Source organism: Balaenoptera musculus, chromosome 3 (genome assembly GCF_009873245.2).
Source record: "Balaenoptera musculus isolate JJ_BM4_2016_0621 chromosome 3, mBalMus1.pri.v3, whole genome shotgun sequence".
Lineage (NCBI taxonomy): Eukaryota > Metazoa > Chordata > Mammalia > Artiodactyla > Balaenopteridae > Balaenoptera > Balaenoptera musculus.
In genome coordinates, this window is record NC_045787.1 from 74,250,344 (window position 1) to 74,270,830 (window position 20,487).

General features: G+C 38.0%; 1 protein-coding gene across 2 annotated transcripts in view; it reads right to left on the minus strand.

Moving 5' to 3' along the window:
• Nucleotides 1-2,312: 2,312 nt before the first annotated feature.
• The window catches only part of FAM172A (family with sequence similarity 172 member A), a 421,563-nt gene continuing 403,388 nt past the window's right edge, over nucleotides 2,313-20,487 (minus strand). For both annotated transcript variants that reach the window (XM_036846745.1, XM_036846746.1), the window contains one exon: nucleotides 2,313-8,349. In XM_036846745.1, coding sequence (XP_036702640.1) covers nucleotides 8,207-8,349 — 143 coding nt within the window. In that variant the 3' untranslated portion in view covers nucleotides 2,313-8,206. The remainder of the gene's footprint in view (nucleotides 8,350-20,487) is intronic.

A 20,487-nucleotide genomic window follows, 5' to 3' on the forward strand; every position in this document is an offset into this window, starting at 1 on the left:
ACTTAGCTATTTCCAGGTTTGATACCATATAAAAGCACAGCATGACTTAGCCTGTTAGATGATGAGTTTATCGAGAAAGTATTAAAAACATATAGATCTAATTTCATTTAAATAATTCTCTAAACTTCATGCTGGCCAAATATTGCAGTTATTTTTTTTTGTTAGCAAGAATAAAAGGAGCAATTTATCTATTGTTGTGTGTGTGTGTGTGTGCGAATTTGAAATGGCTGATTTCATTTTAAGTTCCAAAATGGTACTCTAACAACTGCATTCTCTTAAAACAGATTTGATTTCTTAAAAGACAGGTGCCCAGAAAGAAAGCAAGATGCAAATAGAAAGTATTTCAAAATTAGGATAATGAACTAAATAGAAACATAGCTTACCTAGGAAGTAAATCACACTTTTGTTAAAAGAGGTGGGGAGGAGAGGGAGAGAGAAAACATATATAGGTTTTTACATATGTGTAAAATACATGTTTGGTTTTTTTTTTACAAAAAGTTTATGTGTGTGTATATATACGTGAAATTATGTGACAAAATTTCAGGTAGAATATTACTATGTTTTGTCAAACCAGAAATGTGAAAAACAGGAAAACAATTTATCTTAATTATGTTAACCATGAAAAATCTTAGCCTTAGCAACTTGAATCCATGTGACAATGAAGAAGGAAAGGGACAAGAATTCAAACAGCTGACACAATGATCAGCAGCAACTGACAGCATCTCATTTGATATTTGATATCAAGCACTAGATCAATATTTGTGAGATCAATGCATTTTTAATGGTTTTCCTTTGAAACTGTATGAAAGCCAAATTGTTGACACTCTGTACTAGGGTTATTTTTAGAGCTGGCTATTCCAGGGGATGATATTAAGTAATTTATTGAGGCAAAGCAAAAAACCAAAACCAAAACCAAACAAAAGAAAACCACCCACACAAAACCCCCCACAAAACCCCCAAACCAAAATCACCACAACAAACCATCAATATTTCGTCAGTTGATAAATCCTGATTATCTAGGTACCCAGAGAAGGTGGGAACATTTACTGGAAAAAAGCCATTTTATGTAATTACAGTTAAAATAAGACAAAGAAGAAAATAAGGCTTTGGAAAATTATTTGGAGGTGCATGAAGATGAACTGAATCATAGATACCTTTTTCAGGCACAATGGGATTAGGTGGTACTTCAGCAAAAAGAAATGAAAATGATAAAAAGAGAAAGCCCTTTCAGCTATAGGGTCAATCACCTCATGTGTGGAATTCTATAGGAAATAACAGACTTTTCAGTGTCCCAAGCAGAAGAGAAAACCGAGAACTCTATCTGAAACTCATAGCAAGGTCCCCACAAAGGTCAAATAGAGAGAAAAAAAGTAATTAGGTATACGTACTGTCTATTATTTTCCTTTTAAGAGTTTATACACTAAAAATAAAATGCAAATTGATCTCAGAGGCACATAGGTCCCCAACTTATAAATCTTTAAATTGTAATCTAGAAGGGTTCTACTCTTTATTTTTCACTCTTTAATGCTTAGTCAGACAGCAACATTAACTTATTTGCTTACTAACTCATTATGTTTGACAAAAAAGCTAAACTTGTATTTATTTATTTGTTTTTACAGATTCAGTTTTGAGGAATTTTCACCCAGAGGAATCCAAGACAGCAAGCAGCAATTACTGGGGAGGTAGATGATGGGTGGTGCAGAGGCAGTATAACTAGGTGAACATTTTGGAAGGACAGTAACAAGGTGAGATGTGATGATTATGGACAGTGTTCCTGATAAGCAGATGTTCAAGTTTTTGCACTAAAAGAGAAAGAAAGTGTCTTCCACTTGTAATTCAACTTTAGTTAAGAACTTGGGAGAGATTGGTTTCTCTTTTGCTTGAAATAATAGGAACATTTTAGAAAATTTCTGATGCTTGACCTAAAGACCTCTCATCCCTCTCCAAGATAGAGAATAAAATACTTCAAAACCATGCAATTCTTAAATTTTTTAGCTCAATGTTTCCTTTTCTCTAATGTTTTTCTTATGACAGTAAATTACCTGACAAAGAAACTGTTAATATATTATTACTAACAGATAGCTTTAAATAAAACGCTTTGTACTATATGCTTTTAAATGAAAATACAGACCTAAGTCCTTTTGCAGTAGAATTAAATCATGCACTTAGTATATTCCTTAAGAGGCTAGGTAAAAGCATATTTTCCACGATTTTTAATAACTCCATAACGAAGTCACTCTCTGCATGTGTCTCTATGTTCTAGTTTATTTCAAGTCTGGCAGATTGCCTATAAACTAAAAACACCAACAGTCTGAATCAATTTTTCTTTAATGAAATAAAGCCAACCTTAAACACTGATACACATTACATACAGATAATTTACAGATGCAAATGAACTTGAGGCATTCAAAAATATTTATTACAAAGCCCTGCAGAATTTGAACATGAAAAATTTATTTAAAAGAAAATAATTTTACAAACAATCCTGGTGACCAACATATATGGAGTACCTACTATGTTACCAGCACTGAAAAGACATACACACACTGTATATGTTGTCTATCCTGGTGGAATGGTCATATGCACCCCATGGATGGATATGTGTATGCATGTGTGTACACATACACACAGACATCTATGCATATATACATATATACATGTTTTCCTATTAGGTCTTTAAAAAAAACCCCTGAGTATTTCATAGAAGGAAATGAACTTCATATTCAATTGTAGTTAATTTGGGCTTCATTTTGGCTAATCATAATTTGGCCAATAATTTTTTTCCTGATAGCATGAAGGACAGTACTTAGAATTTAAAAGTTTAGTGTTCCAAAAATGCTGCTCTTCTTAAGCCACTTTGAAGTAATGCTAGTGAGCCTAAGATCCAGATCTACATGTTAATCTCTAGTTTTGCCTTCAAACAGAATTCAGTTACAAAGAACTTGGAAAGATTTTGAATCTATTCAGGAGAGGAAAACGCTTTAATTTTCTGAGGAGTAAAAACTCCCCAAGAAACTTCATATAGCTTCTTAGATTTTGCTTAGCATATGTGATAAAACATTGATTGTTGCAGTTTGGTGACCCATGAAATTTGGGGGTTAGTTTTCTCTTCAGACCAGAGCATATAATTATGCAAATAAAGAGCTGTCACTGATCTAGTGAAATACTCACAAACACATGCACTCTGAAATTGGACAGAAAAGTGAAAATGGTTGGTGATGTGATGGTGCCATGGTTTGTTTTCCTGCCAAGTTTCTATCCAAGTTCATTATTCAAATTGTAAACTTTAAAAAGAGACATATCATTCTTGGGGTGTTGGTTGTCTTTTCATTTCAGATTCTTTGTATTGGTACTGCAGGCTGGCTACAGAGTACAGTTCAACATTATTTTACCTATGACAGTCTCCCATATTACCCAATGTATTAGCCAAGGAAGAAAAAGTGGAATGATCTGGAAAGAAAGATGCAGGGCCTCTCTAGATTTCTTTTCTAGAAACATGTTTCAAATAGAACTCAACTCCAACAATACAAAGAATATAGTGAAAGGTTTTTCACAAATCTCAAGGCAAAGGACTGGGAAAAGTTGCCTGGAAGGCCTCATGGATTAAGTCAAATTTCCATTTTCAAGCTTTTTTCCATTCAAGGGGAAAAGACTGGTCACTGCATGATATCCACTTAATGGTCAAACTTTCAGTAGGATTCTCTCCTATCTAGCAATTAAAGCCCACTCCGTAATATTTGGTTACTTTAACCTTTAAGGTTCATTTATAATTACCACTCCTCTAAAACCTTTGTGCTAAGAATTAACAAGAGTTCTTCAATGTAACCATGCTCTTTGGCATCAAGGTCTCCCAATTCCAAAGTTACCATTGCGAAGGCTGTTGCATAATTTCAGATGTCATGGAGAGTCCCACTGATGAAATCTGAGAAGGCTCATGTCAGACCACTGACTGCTAAAGACATCACTACATGAAAGATCAGTGGTGTGAAACTTTAAAAACATCGATCCAAATGAATCAATTAAATCAACATTCATCTCTCCTAAGTGTGAGGTTTAAAACTATCATTGTTGCCTTTTTTTTTTTAATCCTACATAGATTTCGAGATAAACGCTGGAATGCTTTGATGGCTGCTTCTATCTCGAGTCTCTGTTAATCGACTTTGTGCTATTTCCCTCTTTTCAACATCTTCCACTTGGTGTACATTCTTTACTCTTAGTACAGTGCATGACAGTTGCAATGCTTTAAATCTGAAACCGCCTAACAAAGCTGACGCTTTAGGTAGGGTAGCTTTAAGCTCTGTGAAGTGTTGATTAAAAACCCTTTCCCAGACTCAAACTGATCTTTTTGGAGATTAATAGAATATTAGATAAAAGGAAGACGAACAATTCAAGAGACTCCCACTCAGTCACACTATACAAGGAAGGAAGGAAGGAAGGAAAGTATTCAATTTTTGAAAGGGAGTACCTCCTGGAGTCTTTTATTTTATATTATTATACCTCCTAATAAGTAATCATAAAATAACCACTACTATTATCCTTTTTTTTTGCCACCCATATTTCAAAAATGAGAATATATCACATTTATTTAAAGACATTTTTCTCTACAAAGGCATAGGGAAAAATTTTGAGAAAACTTTAACCTTTCTGTAATAGTAATCTTTCTTAAATGAACCAGGATTACAGACACCAAAAGGAACCTGTCAGTCTACAGTTACAAACTATGATTACAACCGGAGACACACATGTGTCTGGATTGCAACCCCGGATAATCCAGAGAAAAATGAAAAAATCTAATTTATTAGCACTGATAATACAGTTAACATATTTTGTCACCCACACTCTCTCAAAAAAGTTACAGGTTTTAAAGAAGGAAAAGCTGTGAAATAAGTATAAACAAGGTATTTTCAGATTAGATGTACTACATCAAGGACCTATATAGGGATTTGGGAGCAATTTAACCTCAACAGAGTCTTTTTGGAAAACACATTTGTTTACCGTATACAGTAAAGTATATTTCATAAAATGATAGTTTAACAACGGGTTCAAATTTCCTTGTAGCCAAGGAGATATTTTAGGTCTTAAAAACAAATATCTTTAAAAAAAAGCTTTGTGAAAGTTCCAAGCTAAACAGGGACTTAACTGAAGTTAAGATATTACCTTACAGCAACAGTAATAGTAATAATAAGTAACTATAAGGTTTAAAATATTGATAAATGCTGTCCCATCATTCTTATTAAGTTTCTGCTTTTATTGACCTCTGTGAGTGATTAAATGAGCTTCTGAACAAGAATAATAAGTCACTGGATATTGGGAAAATTGTTTTTATTTTAAAATATTAAACAGAAATATATAATATATAGGAAACTCCTGTGCTTTAGTTTCCTTTTCTTTTGGTATAAACAATAATGCAATCCAAGTTGAAGCACAAGGCAGAAACTTGAGAAAAGAACAATTATTACAAGAATATTTCTCCCCCCACCTTCAAATATCCATGAAAACTTTTAACGGCTGTATACTTAAGTACCTTTAGAAAGCTCCAAAGCCAGTATCTGGCTTTTAAGTTTTAACAGTTCTATTCTGAACCTTAGATTGATCAACAACTCCTTGTTTCCCATTTCACTTCCTCTAAGAACTCACTATATAATTTAAAAAAAAAAAAAAAAAGCCCACTTCCCAACTTTAAACCTCTACTCTCCTGAAAACTTGTCTTAAAGAAACCAAAGTGGGAGAGCAGAGCAGAAACATTGTTAATCCTTGTCTCGTCCAAGCAGGCGGGCTACTACCAAACTGACTGTTGTTATTCCAGGAAAACTGAGGTGAAAATAATATTATATTTATACCAACAAGCCCATAATCAACAGGTTAAAAAATTGTACATTACAAGGAATCTTATCAGTAATCAGTTGGAGGTCTGGGACGGGTCGCCTAGTTCCCTCTGGGTTGCAACAGCGCAGATCCACAAGTAGAAATTACATTTACACAACTTAAGTTTGCAGATAGCTCTCTATAGATAGTTAAACAAGGCCTAACAACCCAGTAGTTTTAAAGTATTAAAGGCAAATAAGCAGTGATTTACTCTAGTTACAAGTGAAGGTTTTTTAAAAAAGAGGGGTGAGAAAACTGAAGAGAAGAAATAGGAGTGATTTGGTTTATAACCTGAGCGTATTTGCTCTAATTCAGCTGCAGAAGCTTCACAAATTGAGTACTGTACAAGTGCTGATTAAAAAAAATGCAATAAAATTAGTTTCTTGTGAACATTTTCATATACTGAAAACAGCACACAATTTATAACACTTGGAAAAATATATTCAATCCACATCAATTCTCAAATCCTCTCCGTGGAAGGTGCCATTATTTTACACAGTTCACTATTACTTCTAAAACAGAAAAGATTGCAGAGCAACATGCTTGACATTGCTGGGGTTACACGTTTTAAGCCACCCAAGGAATTGGATAAAATGACATTTTGATTTTTCCTCCTATGTTGTTTCTGCTAAAATAACATCGAAAGATATGCATATAAGATTACTGAAAGAAAGATCACCTTAATTTACCATCATTAAAATTATGAGAACTAATTAATGCACTTGTGTACCAAACACAGATACTATCAGTTTTAAAACTTGCTGAAATCGGTTCCTAGTATAAAAACATTTTATCCATGAGGTGGTTATTTTAAGTTATTTTTCTGAGGAGTCAAACAGTTCTAAGTTATTTTGGGTACATTTTATCGTGTCCTCAAATAAGGCAGGCATATTGTTGCGTATGCTTTAAAAAAGGATGAAAAAAATGCTAAATTCAGATCCTCACTTACTAGAAACAGAATCTTCACTAGGTAATTAAATTCTACAAGTAATTAAAAAATTCATAATGTTAAGATTTAACATGTGAATTTAAAAGTCAGCAAAATCTTAACTTATTTTACCTCATATTTCACAGAGTTGGCCAGATCCTAGCTGGATTAAAATACTTAATTGTTGAAACTGTAAGGCAAAACCTTACAGAGGAGGTGGACTACTACAAATTATACCTTTGGATTGAGAGGAGAAAAGTCTTTCACACCAGGTCTTTCCCTTTCTGTTGAAGTAGAAAACTAAAAGAATCATTTTAGCCCCACTAAGCCTTTCAGAAGGAAAAGGTTCAAGCGCACAGATTCCTTTTCCTTACGACGATAAAAAATACTCTCCCTAAAAAGGTCTAACTCTATGAAAGCTCAGAATAGACCACTCTACTTAGGATTAACAACAAACTTCCTCCACATTAAGATTTAAACAAAACTTAAGTATGCTATCTAAATTACAGTGCTACCCAACACACATTATATATTTAAAAAAGTAAATTCTAATGATAAAGTTGGAAATTCCCTTGAAAATGAAACCTTTCCCACATGTACTTAAAAGATTTGCTCATCATTATGTTTTGGCTTAAACAATCTCCTCTGAAATTAGAGACCTGTGTAAAATCTCGTATTCAATTGGCAAGGTTTTCAGCGTGGACTGGGTACTTTATAGATTTTTTTAATGCAGTTTTTCTTCTGGTCTCGAAATGAAAATAGATCGTTAGGGAGAGAACAATTTGCCCTCCCCAAACTACACAGTACATGACGGAATTCACGTTATGAATTTAAATTTGGCTTGGGAGGGGCGGACTTCCTTAAAAGAAAAAAAAAAAGACATAGACGCCCTTAGGGAAAAACCTGCTTAAAATGGGAGTTCTAAGTCTAGAATAAAAGTTTCCTTCGGTTCGGTTCGGGGGGAAAAAGAAATGGACATGATTCAGGGGGAAGGGGGGCCGGGGGAGAGGAGCGGAGCGGCGGCTACGTGGCTGCCGGCGGTAGGACCGCGCAGACGCCCCTCGCCCCGCAGCACCGGCGCGGGCTCCATCAGGGCAATTAGAGGCGCGCCGGCCGCGCCGGGCAGGGCGCTGTCGGCCTTAATCTGCGCGCTGACGGGCAGCGCGAAGCCCGAGCACAGCCCGCAGGAAGCACGACCAGTGAACCCATATTGCTTTGACAGTTGCACTCATCTAGAAATAATGCAAAACGCTATTTAGATGTATATATCACGACCCTGTGCTCTAGGAAGAAAACAATCTAATGAGGGGCTGGGAGTCTGCTCGCCGACAACAGGCGGTGGGGAGACGTGTGGATGCATATGCTCGAGTGTGCTTCCTCGGCTTCCCCTCCCCCGTCTCGCTCGCTCTCCTCTTACAGCTCTTCGTGCTTTATTCGGTGGGAGCGCCGCGTCAGAGTCGGCTTCAGGGAACTGGTCTTTGCCTCAGAGGCTTCGGTAAAGAACTTGAAAATCGACGGGAAGCTCTTCCAGGAAGTTAGCTCGTGACGGTCGGTGCCTGCAAAATGCACAGATTCAGTTACGAGGTGGCCTCGCGTGCTGCCGGCGCAGGTGGGACGGGACTGCCGGGCTCTGCCGAGGCCCAGGCCGCCGGTCCTCTGTCCTCGAGCCCGCGCCCTCTGCGCCGCGCCCCGCCCCGCCCTCGGAGTCCAGCCCCCACCCCCGAGGGCGCGCGACCCCTAGGGACCACACCTGTACCTGAGGGTTCACGTGGCCCCCAGGGCTCGGAGGGAGGCTGCGGCCCACCGACTCCGCGTCTCTGCCGGCGGCGCTCGGGGTGGCGATCCCGGAACTCCGCCGCCTCCGGCCTGAGCCCCTAGCACGTCCCCGACGCGCGGCCGCGGCCGGCACTTCCCCGCGGTCGCCCGAGGCGCGGCCGGCGGCCCCCGGGGCCTCAGCCCCTCCGGGCCAATCGAGGCGCTGGGCGGGAAGGGCCACTCCCTCTCCCGCCTCGAAACCACCCACTTCCCCAGGCTGGGCGCGCGCGGGGATTGGTTTCCCCTGCGCTCGGAATCCGGCTTTTGCACCCTCCGCAGAGCACCCACGTTTCTTTGCTTCCCAAGAGAAAGAAACAAGTTGGATTTTAGTGTCCTAGCAGCCTACATTTTTTTTTTTTTTGAAAACAGGTTTTAGGGGACAGTCTTAGAAAAGCTAAAAAAAAAAAAAATGTTTCAAAGCGGTGACTACTGAAAGAGCATCTAGGCCTCCTATTTAGTCAGCAGGAATTCAACTCACAAAATGCAGGTTAAGTTGTCAATTTCCGGAGTTATTTTATTTTACTACAGTTTCTTTCTGTGGCTTCAATTTAACACTAATGTACAGATTTTTCAAATAAAGTCTTTCTTCAGTTTTAAGACAGGCAAAAAATAACACTGATGTAGACATAAGAACAGATGAGGACATTAGTCTGTTTTTGACTCCCTGTGATAGCTTATATCATTTAACTAATAGTTTTATAACGGAACACTTTTTAAATTAAAAAATAAAAATAATAATAACAAAGACTCTCCCGTAGGAATAATGAGTGAACAGATTTTAAACGGTTTAAATCTCTTCCGAGATCACTCAATTATGCAGAGAGACACTGTCTGGAAGTCTCTGGATTCGGGGCCTCTGTCTGATACTTTAACATTGTTAATGATAATTCTTTAGTCTGTAATAGTAGGTCATTGCTATGGTTACTCTACAATGGTGCAACACTTTGCTTTCCCCTTCAGCTATTCGCTGAGACCTGGTAACCACATTTGTTGCCTAGCAACAGTTTTGTGACAGTATCACAATCTGGGAGTTACAACAATAAGGATGCTATGGCTGCCTCGACCAGAGAGCAGAAAGCTATAGTCTGTGCATGTGACTTAGCTGTGGGAGCTGGCCTTACTAGAGAACCCCTCTTTTAACAGGTGCCCTCAGAAGGATGCACTCTATCCTGCTCTCCTCTGCAGATTGGCCTAATGAACTTGCATTTGGAACAAGATCCAGTACTGAAGTCATATCCTTGAGTTACATCCCCCAACACTACTGTGTTCAGACTAAAAAATGAGGTCCTTTTTCTATTTGCTTACTCATTTTGGGCAAAATTCAATGTTAGTCAGTGGAAGAAAGAGATGAGTGCAGGCTTATCCTGGCAAATCCTAAAGTGCCTGACTGGATTTTGACAAGTCAATAGAATTCTCGGGAAGAAATTATACAAATGCCTGCCTTTATCAATAGATGTGTAAAAATTCAAGTTCTTTAAACTATAATGTAATATCCAGATATTTATTGTTAGTATATAATTTTCACTGATGTATTCAGATAACAGTCTTAAAGACTTCCTTTGAATTTGGAGGCATCTGTATTCTCCAAACACAAAAGAAGTTTGTGAGCAGTTCTAGATAAGCTCAGACATACCTACTTTAAATAATATTTTGTGGGTATATTTAGAAGGGAGCCCAGTTTCTGGACAGGTTTATGAAATGCCCGTCCCTGTTTTCTATAGTGCTTGTAACTCCAGTTTCATTTCAATAATAATTACTAATAGCACTTATAATGAAAAAATATTTTAAAGTCAATGGTATTGACTCTTCTCAGATGCATACTACATGGAAACACCCATCCCCAAACACAATAGGAAAAAAAAAAGGTGTTAATCCTCTCTTTTCCTTCTCATTTCCCAGGCTTCCAGGCTCATTTGGCATTTCCTCCATAGCGATCACACTTACACTTCCTAGTATTACCAAGGCTATGATCAATTTCTAAGCTTTCTCAGGGAGCTCTTCTCATAATTCCTCCCACCCCTTGAAAACCAATTCAATGTATGAATCTAGAGGGACCTAAGGAGTCAATGGTCTGAAGCAATTTTAACTCCTTTATTTTTTTCTTTCCTGGTGACAATCTTTCTGAAGGATGGACAAATTTCCCAGGTGATAAAATCACTACAAAGGCTTTTTAGTTTTAGCTTATGATGACTCTCTGCTTGATTAGTCCTGGGCTGAAAAGACCAAAGTCCCTAAGATAACTGAGGACCTGCACTGGCTCTCAGTATTTACCCCTGCGATTTAAGAGTATAAATAATGAGAATGTGTGCTCTGTCAGAGGAAGGGAAATTGCTAGGAGTAAATTAATAAGCAAGGTGGGTTAGAAACTGAATTATAGAGAATGGAATGGGAGAGGGAGAATCCTCCCTAAACTAAGGAGTGGTAACATAAATATCTTATACAAAAATGGCTTTCTTTTCTAAATTACTGAAAGTAGATTTTTAATAATTTTAAAACAGCATTTGGAAGGTAGTTGCATGTCCATCTGGGGCTGCATGTACACATTTCAAGAACATGTTTGGAGACCATTTTTGAAAACTTGGGGCCAAAGTTCAGTGAAAATATTCACGAATTAATATGACTATCCACCCATAGCAATGATAAGAGAATGGAAACTTCTGACAGCAGCTTTCGAATACTTAAAAGATATACAACTTTAGGGGAATTTCTTCCATCAGGATGGAAACACTAGGCCATTACATTATCTATCCATAAAAGGATATAAAAGGGGAAAGTTTAGGCTAACTAAAAAAGCAGCCATTTATTAATAACCTGCAATGATGTGTAGGTAACATGGAAACTAGTCCATTTAGCACTAACTATGTTATTTGAAGGAGATAAACATGGTAGTCAGGACCTGGTCTTTCCCCTGCCACAACTTTACCCTTATCAAAAGCTCCTCTTCTTAGGGACTGTGATCTTTTTTCTACTTTTCAAACCCCCATTTCCCTAATCTATGTTGTTTCCACAATGTAGGAAATAAAGGGTTTTCCCAGGTTAATTATCTGCCATGTTCTCAGGGAATGATTTTTGTATCCTCTTGGATTGGCAGGCTTGTTCTTACTGGATAATTCACCTTTGGGGCAAAATAAATGTGCACGATCTCAGTTCTTTATTACAAAAAATTGCCTTTGCTCAGTCGTAATCAGTGGTTCTTAATGGGCATGGTAGTGGCCTCTGGGGCATTTTGGAAATTTGTAGGAAAGTTTTTGGAGGTCAGGACAATTGGGAGGAGCTATTGGCATTTAGTGGGAGAAGGCCAGGGAGGTGGACATCCTTCAATTTGCAGGGCATTATAGCATATGAAGAACTGTTCTGCATTGCACATGGTTTTCAAATGTTTCACCAGCTATTCATGTAGTTGAAAAACCTGTTCATGATTATATGGGCTTAGAATATAGATCTGTTTAACAAATAATCTCACAGTACTTTTGGCATGATTTTAATACACACAGAATTTTCCAGGAATCCAGCTACCATGTAAATTGAAGGAATTTTGTACTTTATGTTGTTCAGAATATTACCAAGAATGGACTACCATATGAGAAAATCTCATCACTGATGGCCTCGTTGCCCACAGTACTTGAGCCACCAATAAGCACACCTGCACCAGCCTGCATTTGTAGATGTGGAATTCCTGGTGATTCTATACACAGGACCCATGCAGATTTTCCTGAGCACTTTAAATATTGATATATATATTATTCTTATTATGAGTTATTTTTCTTTTATTTCCTTCATATGTTAACTAGAAGAATATAATAATTTAGCAATCTTGTAAGTAGGTGAATTATGTTATCTCTAGAATTTATTTCAGGATAGTAAAAGCACTGCGTAATATTTATTTATTTTTTATTTTTTAAAAAATATTTATTTATTTACTTGGCTGTGCCGAGTCTTAGTTGCGGCATGTGGGATCTAGTTCCCTGACCAAGGATCGAACCAGGACCCCCTGCATTGGGAGCACGGAGTCATAGCCACTGGACCACCAGGGAAGTCCAATATTTATTAAAATAGTATGTTTTTAGATGATAAGAGTTAGCTTAAATAAAAATGAAGAGTTAATTCTTTTTTATTACATTAGAGATTAATTTATCTATAATCTGAACCCTACTTATAGCTAGCTCTTTTATCCTTATACAGAGTAGAAATGCCTTTTACTTCTCTTAATGTTTCTTCCACAAATTTCTGGAAGAATAACGGACCCAACTTCCCTTCTGACTACAGTCATATTAAACAGATCACATCAACAATAAATGTCACTACTATAAAAACTACTTAATTTGTAAGGAAATTCTGTTTCATAGATCAAAAATAATTGTGGTTGGAGAAGATCTTGGCATTTTTGTCAACGATGTTATTCACTGTGAAATAACCAAAAGGTAGTGGACAGGGGATCTTCCAATTAAAATACTACACTGAATATTTATTCTTTATCTATCAATTGTTTTTAAAAATGAACTACAGCAAATTTCAAAGAGGTAGAGATAGCACAAATGGTCAAAAAGATTAGAAACTTTAAGTATAAAGGATGAAACTATAAATCATATGAGGAAGATCAAATTGCTAAAATGTGTCATATGTTTTCCCAAAAGACTATATATTTAAGAAAAAGTGTCTTGTAATGGAACTGAGAAAGAAGGAGGCTACATTTATGTAACAGCATTTAGAAATTAAACAAAAAATGGTTGGAAATAGCACTGACAGTGGAATGCTCAAAGAATAGGATAAGAGAGAAGAAAACATTGCTATATCTTCTGCCTTGTCTATTCCCCTTACTTCTTCCTGTGATGACTTTAATCCAAGTGTTTCTTCCAAGTCTGCCTTGTCCACACTCCTCTTCACTTGATCTTAGTGCTTGGATTTTTTTTTTTTTTTTTTTTGGCAAAAACTATGCCAAAATATGCTACTGAGTTAGCAGCCAAAACCCTGATGTTTACTTTGGTAGATGTAGACTACTCTGAAGCTGTACCTCATTTTCTGCAGTAGATGTCTTAAAAAGTTATACGTAAATATAATTTCTGTAAATAGAATATTTTTAAAGGAAGAAGTGGGTTATCTACTTCTTCAAAGAATCTTTTAATAAAGTGAAGAATTCTCTGGGAAAGCAAATAATCATTCTCCAAATGATATTACACATACACAATCAGATTTTCCAGAGGTGAGGTTTACTACTATAATATGATGGACAGTCTGAGTAAGGGCTCACTGAAAAGATAATTTAGAAGCATTTCTTGGTCAGCCATTCACTATTCTAATTATTGCTGGTCACCTTATTTTACATGGTCCTAGACCAGAAGGTCATGGAATAATTTCAACAATCTATGCATAATTTACATTTTAGGGTCTCGTTTAGAATAGGGAATATAACTGTTCACAAAGTCACCTCTGAATATGAAATATCATTTAAAAATCTTTATTTCAGGGGAAAAAACTAGTATGGGCCCCTACCCTCTCACTGACACCCGCCTCCCCTGCAAAAGAATTTGGTTTTAAAGAAAAAGGTAATGAGTAAATTTTATACGTTTCCTATGATAAAGGGGGAAAGAAAAAAACCTAGAAAGATATGAAACATATTAACAGGATAACATATCTATGATACTTTCAAACTGACAAGGTTTGATTTTAAAAATTGATCTTTAACAAGAAAAAGAAATATGGGCAATTAGGAAGTAATGAAGACCCTGTCAATATAGCTATGTTGAGAATAACAGGTAAGGGAATTCTTGAGAAAATCTAATATATAAAAATCAGGAGGTCTGTAATATGCATTATTGAGTCCCAGTGGGATTAACTAATGAACTTATGAGCTCACCAGCAGTTATTTTTAGAAAGATATGAAGAATTAGAGAAATACTAGAGCACAGAAAAATAATGTGCCTTCTAAAAAGAAAGAAAATATATATTACTACTAAAATTCATTTAAAAATGAATTGTAGCGCTTCTAAGAAGAACACCGTTAAAAAGAATAAATTTACCAATATTTGAACAGAGAAGGGCTCCTAATGGAGACTCTCCAAGTTAGAAGGCACAAGTGTGAGTTGAGACTCTGTCACACAGCAGGGGTGAGGATGGGGGTTTCGGGGGCGGGGAGGAAGTAAACGAAGTGGGGTGTTCGCTGAGACTGAGGGAGACGCCAGGAGCAGCTCAGTAAACGTGCTGCCTGGCCTGCTTAAACCACCTGTGTAAGATGCAAGCAAGTCTCTTTCCATTGCTAACACTGATGCAAATCTGTTAAAGCCGAGATTGTGTTGAGACCTTAAAGGCAAGTCGTCAAGCTTGACCAGAGATAGGAGGCTGAAACAAAGACATAAACGCAGTGGTAGAAACTTCTGCGTCACGGGTAGCTTCTGGGAAAGCCTGTCCTTTCCTCCAGCTTCTTTTCTATATCTCTCATCTATGAAAGGGGAGTGTAGCGGTTTTGGGCACTGGGCAGCTTAAGACTCAAGGAGACAACTTTGGGAAGTAAACTTACTCTTAGGGAGAGTAGAGAGCCTGCAGTAGCTGTGGGTCTCTGACATTGAACCCGGCAGACCTCTCTAATAAACCTCTCCTAACCAATAAAAAATGGACACATTGTAATTGCTTGAATTGCCTTTCAAACCCAGAGAGCTGGCGCAGAAGTGTTTTCTTTGGTTTTAATTCTTGTCTCACATACTTCTCTTAGTGTTGTCACAAAGCCTGGCCTCCAGGGATAGTTTCCCTTTAAAATTCGAGCCCAGGTGTGGGCAAAAGTTGTCTTTTTCATTTCCCTTCGTCATTTTCAAAAGTAACTTTGCCAAAGGATGGTAAGAGCACAGGGCTCTACACAAGGAATGCAAAGAATCATAAAATAGTTATTTCCATAAGTAAAGGTTTCTGATCCTATTATTCCCAACACAATCAGTGAAGAGCTTTACTGGGCCCCATTCTAAAATAACACTGTCCGAGAGGGCTGGTGCAGCTTTCTAGATAGTTTGTCACGCTTCCCTTTTCTTCCAGATTCTCTGTGTTCCTAGCTAGGTACCTATGGCTTATGGCTGCCAGTTTGACTTCATGAGTGTGTGTGTGTGTGTGTGTGTGTGTGTGTGTGTTTGTGTGTGTGTGTGTAAGAGAGAGGTGGGGAGGAAGGGAGAGAGAGAATGAGAAAGACGGAGAGAGGGAGGGGTGAGATAGAATGGAATGCAAAATACTTTCCTTATTTCAAAACAAAACAAAATCATTTGCTAGTTCAAATATCTGAATCATCTGTGGTCCTCCTCGCTCAATTGTGGATTCTATTCTAAAGGAAATATTTTGTGGGCAGTTTTTCCAGAGGTCCTGTGAGTGATTAATTTATACATTCATACATGGATTTACTGTATGCCAGGCACTATTTCTTTGGGCTGGGGATGTGGTGGTGAGCAAGATATATAAAAACTCTGCTCCTTGTAGCACATGTGCTAGTGGGGATGACAGGCAATAAACAGGTAAACCGATGAACATGATTTCAGAGAGTCCGAAGCACTGTGAAAAAAACACAGTAGAGGGATGTGAAGAGAATGAAGAGGAGAAGAGATGGTCGTCAATTTAGACTGGGTGGACACTTCTGACCTGAGACCAGAATGGAAAGAGGGAGCCAGGTGAAGGTCTGGAGAGAGTGCTGCAGGCAGAGTTCTGAAAGAACAAGGAGAGGGAGGGGGTCTGAGGAGGAAAGAGCTGGTCATAGTCAAGGAACTGGAAAGCACCTGGAGTATGGAGGGTGAGGGGGAACGTGGTAGAAGATGATTCAGAGAGGTGGGCAGCCTCCAAGCCACGTGAGGTCTCTCAGGGCACAGTGAAAGGTTTTAATTTTATTCCAAGTACAATGGAAGAGCTGTCTGCAGAGTTTCAGCAGAGAAGAAATATAATCTGACTTGCATTTAAAGAGTACACTGGTTGGTAAATGGTGAATGGATTATAGGGAGTTGGAATGATGGATTTAACCCTCCCTGATTGCATTTATCAACTCCTCCCACCTCTAGATCATTCTCTGGGGCTCATTCTTCTCCTGCACACTTCAGAGTATAAAACCCACCTCCTGCTGGTTCACATGAAGTGAGTAATAGTAGTAGGCAGTAGTAATACGCAGTAAGAAAGACAGCCTAATAAAATAATATTTCAAAGTAGTAAATTAAAAAATGGACTTGAACTAGAAGCAGCATTTTCCTGATAATTCTGCTCTCGTTATATATGCTGACGCCGCTGGGTTCTCAGCCCTTAGGACTGGTGTGCGTGATGGGAAGGTACTAGGATGGGGACGGCGCTGTCACAGCGTTCCATTTCTGCAAGCCGACCAGAGGCAACTTGAGGACTTATCTCTAGGCAGGCCTTTCCACTTTCTTCATTTCTATAAATCGACACACTATTCTCTTAGCTACTCCAGCTCAAAGCCTCTCAGTCATCTTTGATTTTTGTTTTCGCTTGTTTGCCGACTCCTGATCCATCAGTTACCAAATCCCGACAATCGCACCTCAGCAAAGTTTTTCCAGTCTCTTTTTTGCTTTCCATTCCCCTGTCACCACTCTAGATTTAATGACCTATCATTTAGAATCCAGAAACTTCCTCCTAACTTGTTTCATTGCCTTCAGCCTCTTCTCTTCTATCTCGTACCCTGCTACCAGACAAAAATCCTAAGTATCATTTGTGTCATAGACCTCTTTCTCTGCTCAAACATATCCAATGGTCTCCATAATCTTTCAAATTAAGTAGAAATTCCTCCATGTGGTTTAAAGCCCTCCATTCCCTGGATCTAGCCTTCTTTTCTGGGTTTAATCCCTCAACTGTTCTTCTATAAGTATCCCCTATTCTCCCAGGCCCAGGTCAACTGACAATTTTTAAACCTTTCCAAAATCTCAGGGTCTGGGCATCTGTGACTCTGGTGATTCTGAAGTCCAGTCAGAGAAGAGATTGATTACCACTGTAAAGTTTTTGAAGGCAGAGGTCAAACTTTACTCATCTTCAACACAGATGGATAAACGTACCCTATGTTGAAGTGCATGCTAGCTTTTAGAGTTAAGAAATAAATTCCTCTAAAATGGGAATATAATAACAGTTGGATTCTCTATAACTGAAACTGAAGGAAGTAGAGTGTTTTTCTTGCTCTCTCCAACAAACTGATGAGGTAGATGCAGGTGATCCACAGTCCATTAGCAACTAGGTGATAAGCACTGACAAATACTCAAAGTATCTTCCAGATATGTTTAGCTAAAATGCTGTGCTTATCTAGTAAATACAATTTACTAGCATCAAGACATTTAGGAGAGTGTCAGAACTGAGAACTCTTAGACAGTCAAACTTCAACTGTTCAAGAGCTTGTATTCCCAAAATGTAGTTCAAATACTTGGTTCAAATTTAGATGCAGATAGAAACATATCAAATATAAGATAGCAAAGACGTGGAAAGGACCTGAGATAAAATTTCATCTAACAGTTTCATTTCACGAGTGAGAAATCTAAAGTCCAGAGCGGCTGTGATAGGCCACAGCTACACAGACATTTTGCTGAAATATAATCAATATTTATAAATTGGTTAAGCATTATAATACTAAAAATTTTCAGAAGATATATGTCTAATTGCTTTAAGATTCAGTTCAGGGACTTCCCTGGCGGTGCAGTGGTTAAGAATCCACCTGCCAATGCAAGGGACACGGGTTCGAGCCCTGGTCCAGGAAGATCCCACATGCCGCGGAGCAACTAAGGCTGTGCGCCTAGAGCCCGTGCTCCGCAACAAGAGAAGCCACTGCAATGAGAAGCGCGCACAGCACAACGAAGAGTAGCCCCTGCTCGCTGCAACTAGAGAAAGCCCGTGCGCAGCAACAAAGACCCAACGCAGCCAAAAAACAACAACAACAAAAAAGATTCAGTTCAGTATTTACTTCCTCTAATAAGCTTTCTTTGATTAACTTTACCCCATATCAACTACTTCCTTTTTTCATGTTTCAGTATTTTGTATATAGTGTATACTATATTATCATATACTTGCTTTGCTTAATTAGTCATTTCATGTATGAAAGATACCTTGTCTTATCTCCAAATCTTTTGGGGGTAATGCCTCAAAACTTTTTATTCCAGAAATCATAGCTGAGGCTTAATAGATGTTTGTTGTATAAAAAGCTGTCCAGAACAGAATTCACCAGAAAACTGATGCTTATTGAATGCTATTAAGATATAATAAAACATAGATTCATAGACGTTTTCTATGGTTTTTGCACTATTTTGATGATGGTTCCCATTTTGAAATAAAGGAAATGGAAGCATACAGAAGATCACAGCAGTAAGGACTTGTGAATTTACAAAGCCAAGTGCTACTGGTGTTCTGAATACACAGGTGAATCATAGGAACCTCTGTATCCACAGCATCATTTTATATTGCTTTGTCAGCCTTTCAAAAGCACAGAGCTTTGCTGTGCAGCCAATAGAAGGAGGAAGTGGAGGAAGGTCGAGGTGGTAAAGCAGCCATTAGAGATTGCCCCAGTCACCTAACGATTTGGAATCGTACTAAAGCCTCGATTGGCCAATTTAGGGAGAACTGATATATTTCCAATGCTCAATCTTGTCATCAGTGCATGTGATATATCTTACCATTTATTTAGATCATCTTTAATGTCTCAATGAAGTTTTACCACTTTCTCCATAGAGGATTTGCACTTCATTTTTTGGATTCATTCATTTATAATTACACTTTTTATTTTGAGATAATTTTAAATTCATATGCAGTTGTAAGAAATAACACAAATGGATCCTGGGTCCCTTTTATGATTCTCCTCAACAGGAACACCTTGTAAAACCACAGTACGATATGACAACCAGGATATTAACGTGCTACAGATAAGATACAGAACATTTCCATCACCACAAAGATCACTCATGTTTCCCTTCCAGCCCCTCCTTAACTCCTGGCAACCACTAATCTGTTCTTCATTTCTATAATTTGGTCATTTGAAGAATGTTACATAAATGGAATCATACAGTATATAATCTCATGGGATTGGCTTTTTTCATTCAGCTTAATTCTCTGGAGATATATCCAGGTTTTTGTGTGAATCAATATTTTGTGCCTTTTTATTGCTGAGTAGTGTTCCATGATATGGATATACCACAGTTTAATCATTCCCTTCTCAAAGGATATCTGGGTTGTTTTCAGTTTTTTGGCTATTATAAATAAAGATGCTCTAAACATTCATGTACAAATTTTTGTGTGAAATAATCTTCATTTTTCTGGGATAAATGCCCAAGAGTACAATTGCTGGGCCATATATTACTTGCATGTTTTGTAATATGCAAGAAACTGCCGCACTGTTTTCCAGAGTCATCGTACAATTTTACAATCCTTCTAGCAATGTGTGAGTGATCTAGTTTCTTTGTATCTTTGCCAGTAATGTATTGAAATCAGATAGACTGATTCTTCCCACTTTATTCTTCTTTTTCAAGATTGTTTTGAGTATCCTAGTTCCTTTGCCTTTTTATATAAATTTTAGAATAAACTTGTCTATATCTACTGTATAGTAATGACCTGTCCCCAAAAGGTTTCAGCTGGACCTCTGGAGTATCTGGAGATTAAAGTCAGCCATGCAGGCGGTTAACCATGTGAATGTTAACTGAGTCCTTGGACACCAAGGTTCAAGTGAGTTTCCCCTGTTTGGACTATTCTATGTGTATTCTCACATGTTGCTGGGAGAAGACAGCACTATCCAAGACTTGACTGGAAGAGAACAACTGGAAATTCATCCTTGGAATGTTCCTGGACTCTGCCCTATATGCTTTTCCTTGGCTGATTTTAATCTACACCCTTTTGCTGTTATTAGATTTATAACAGCTTTCAGTGAGCTCTGTGAGTCCTTC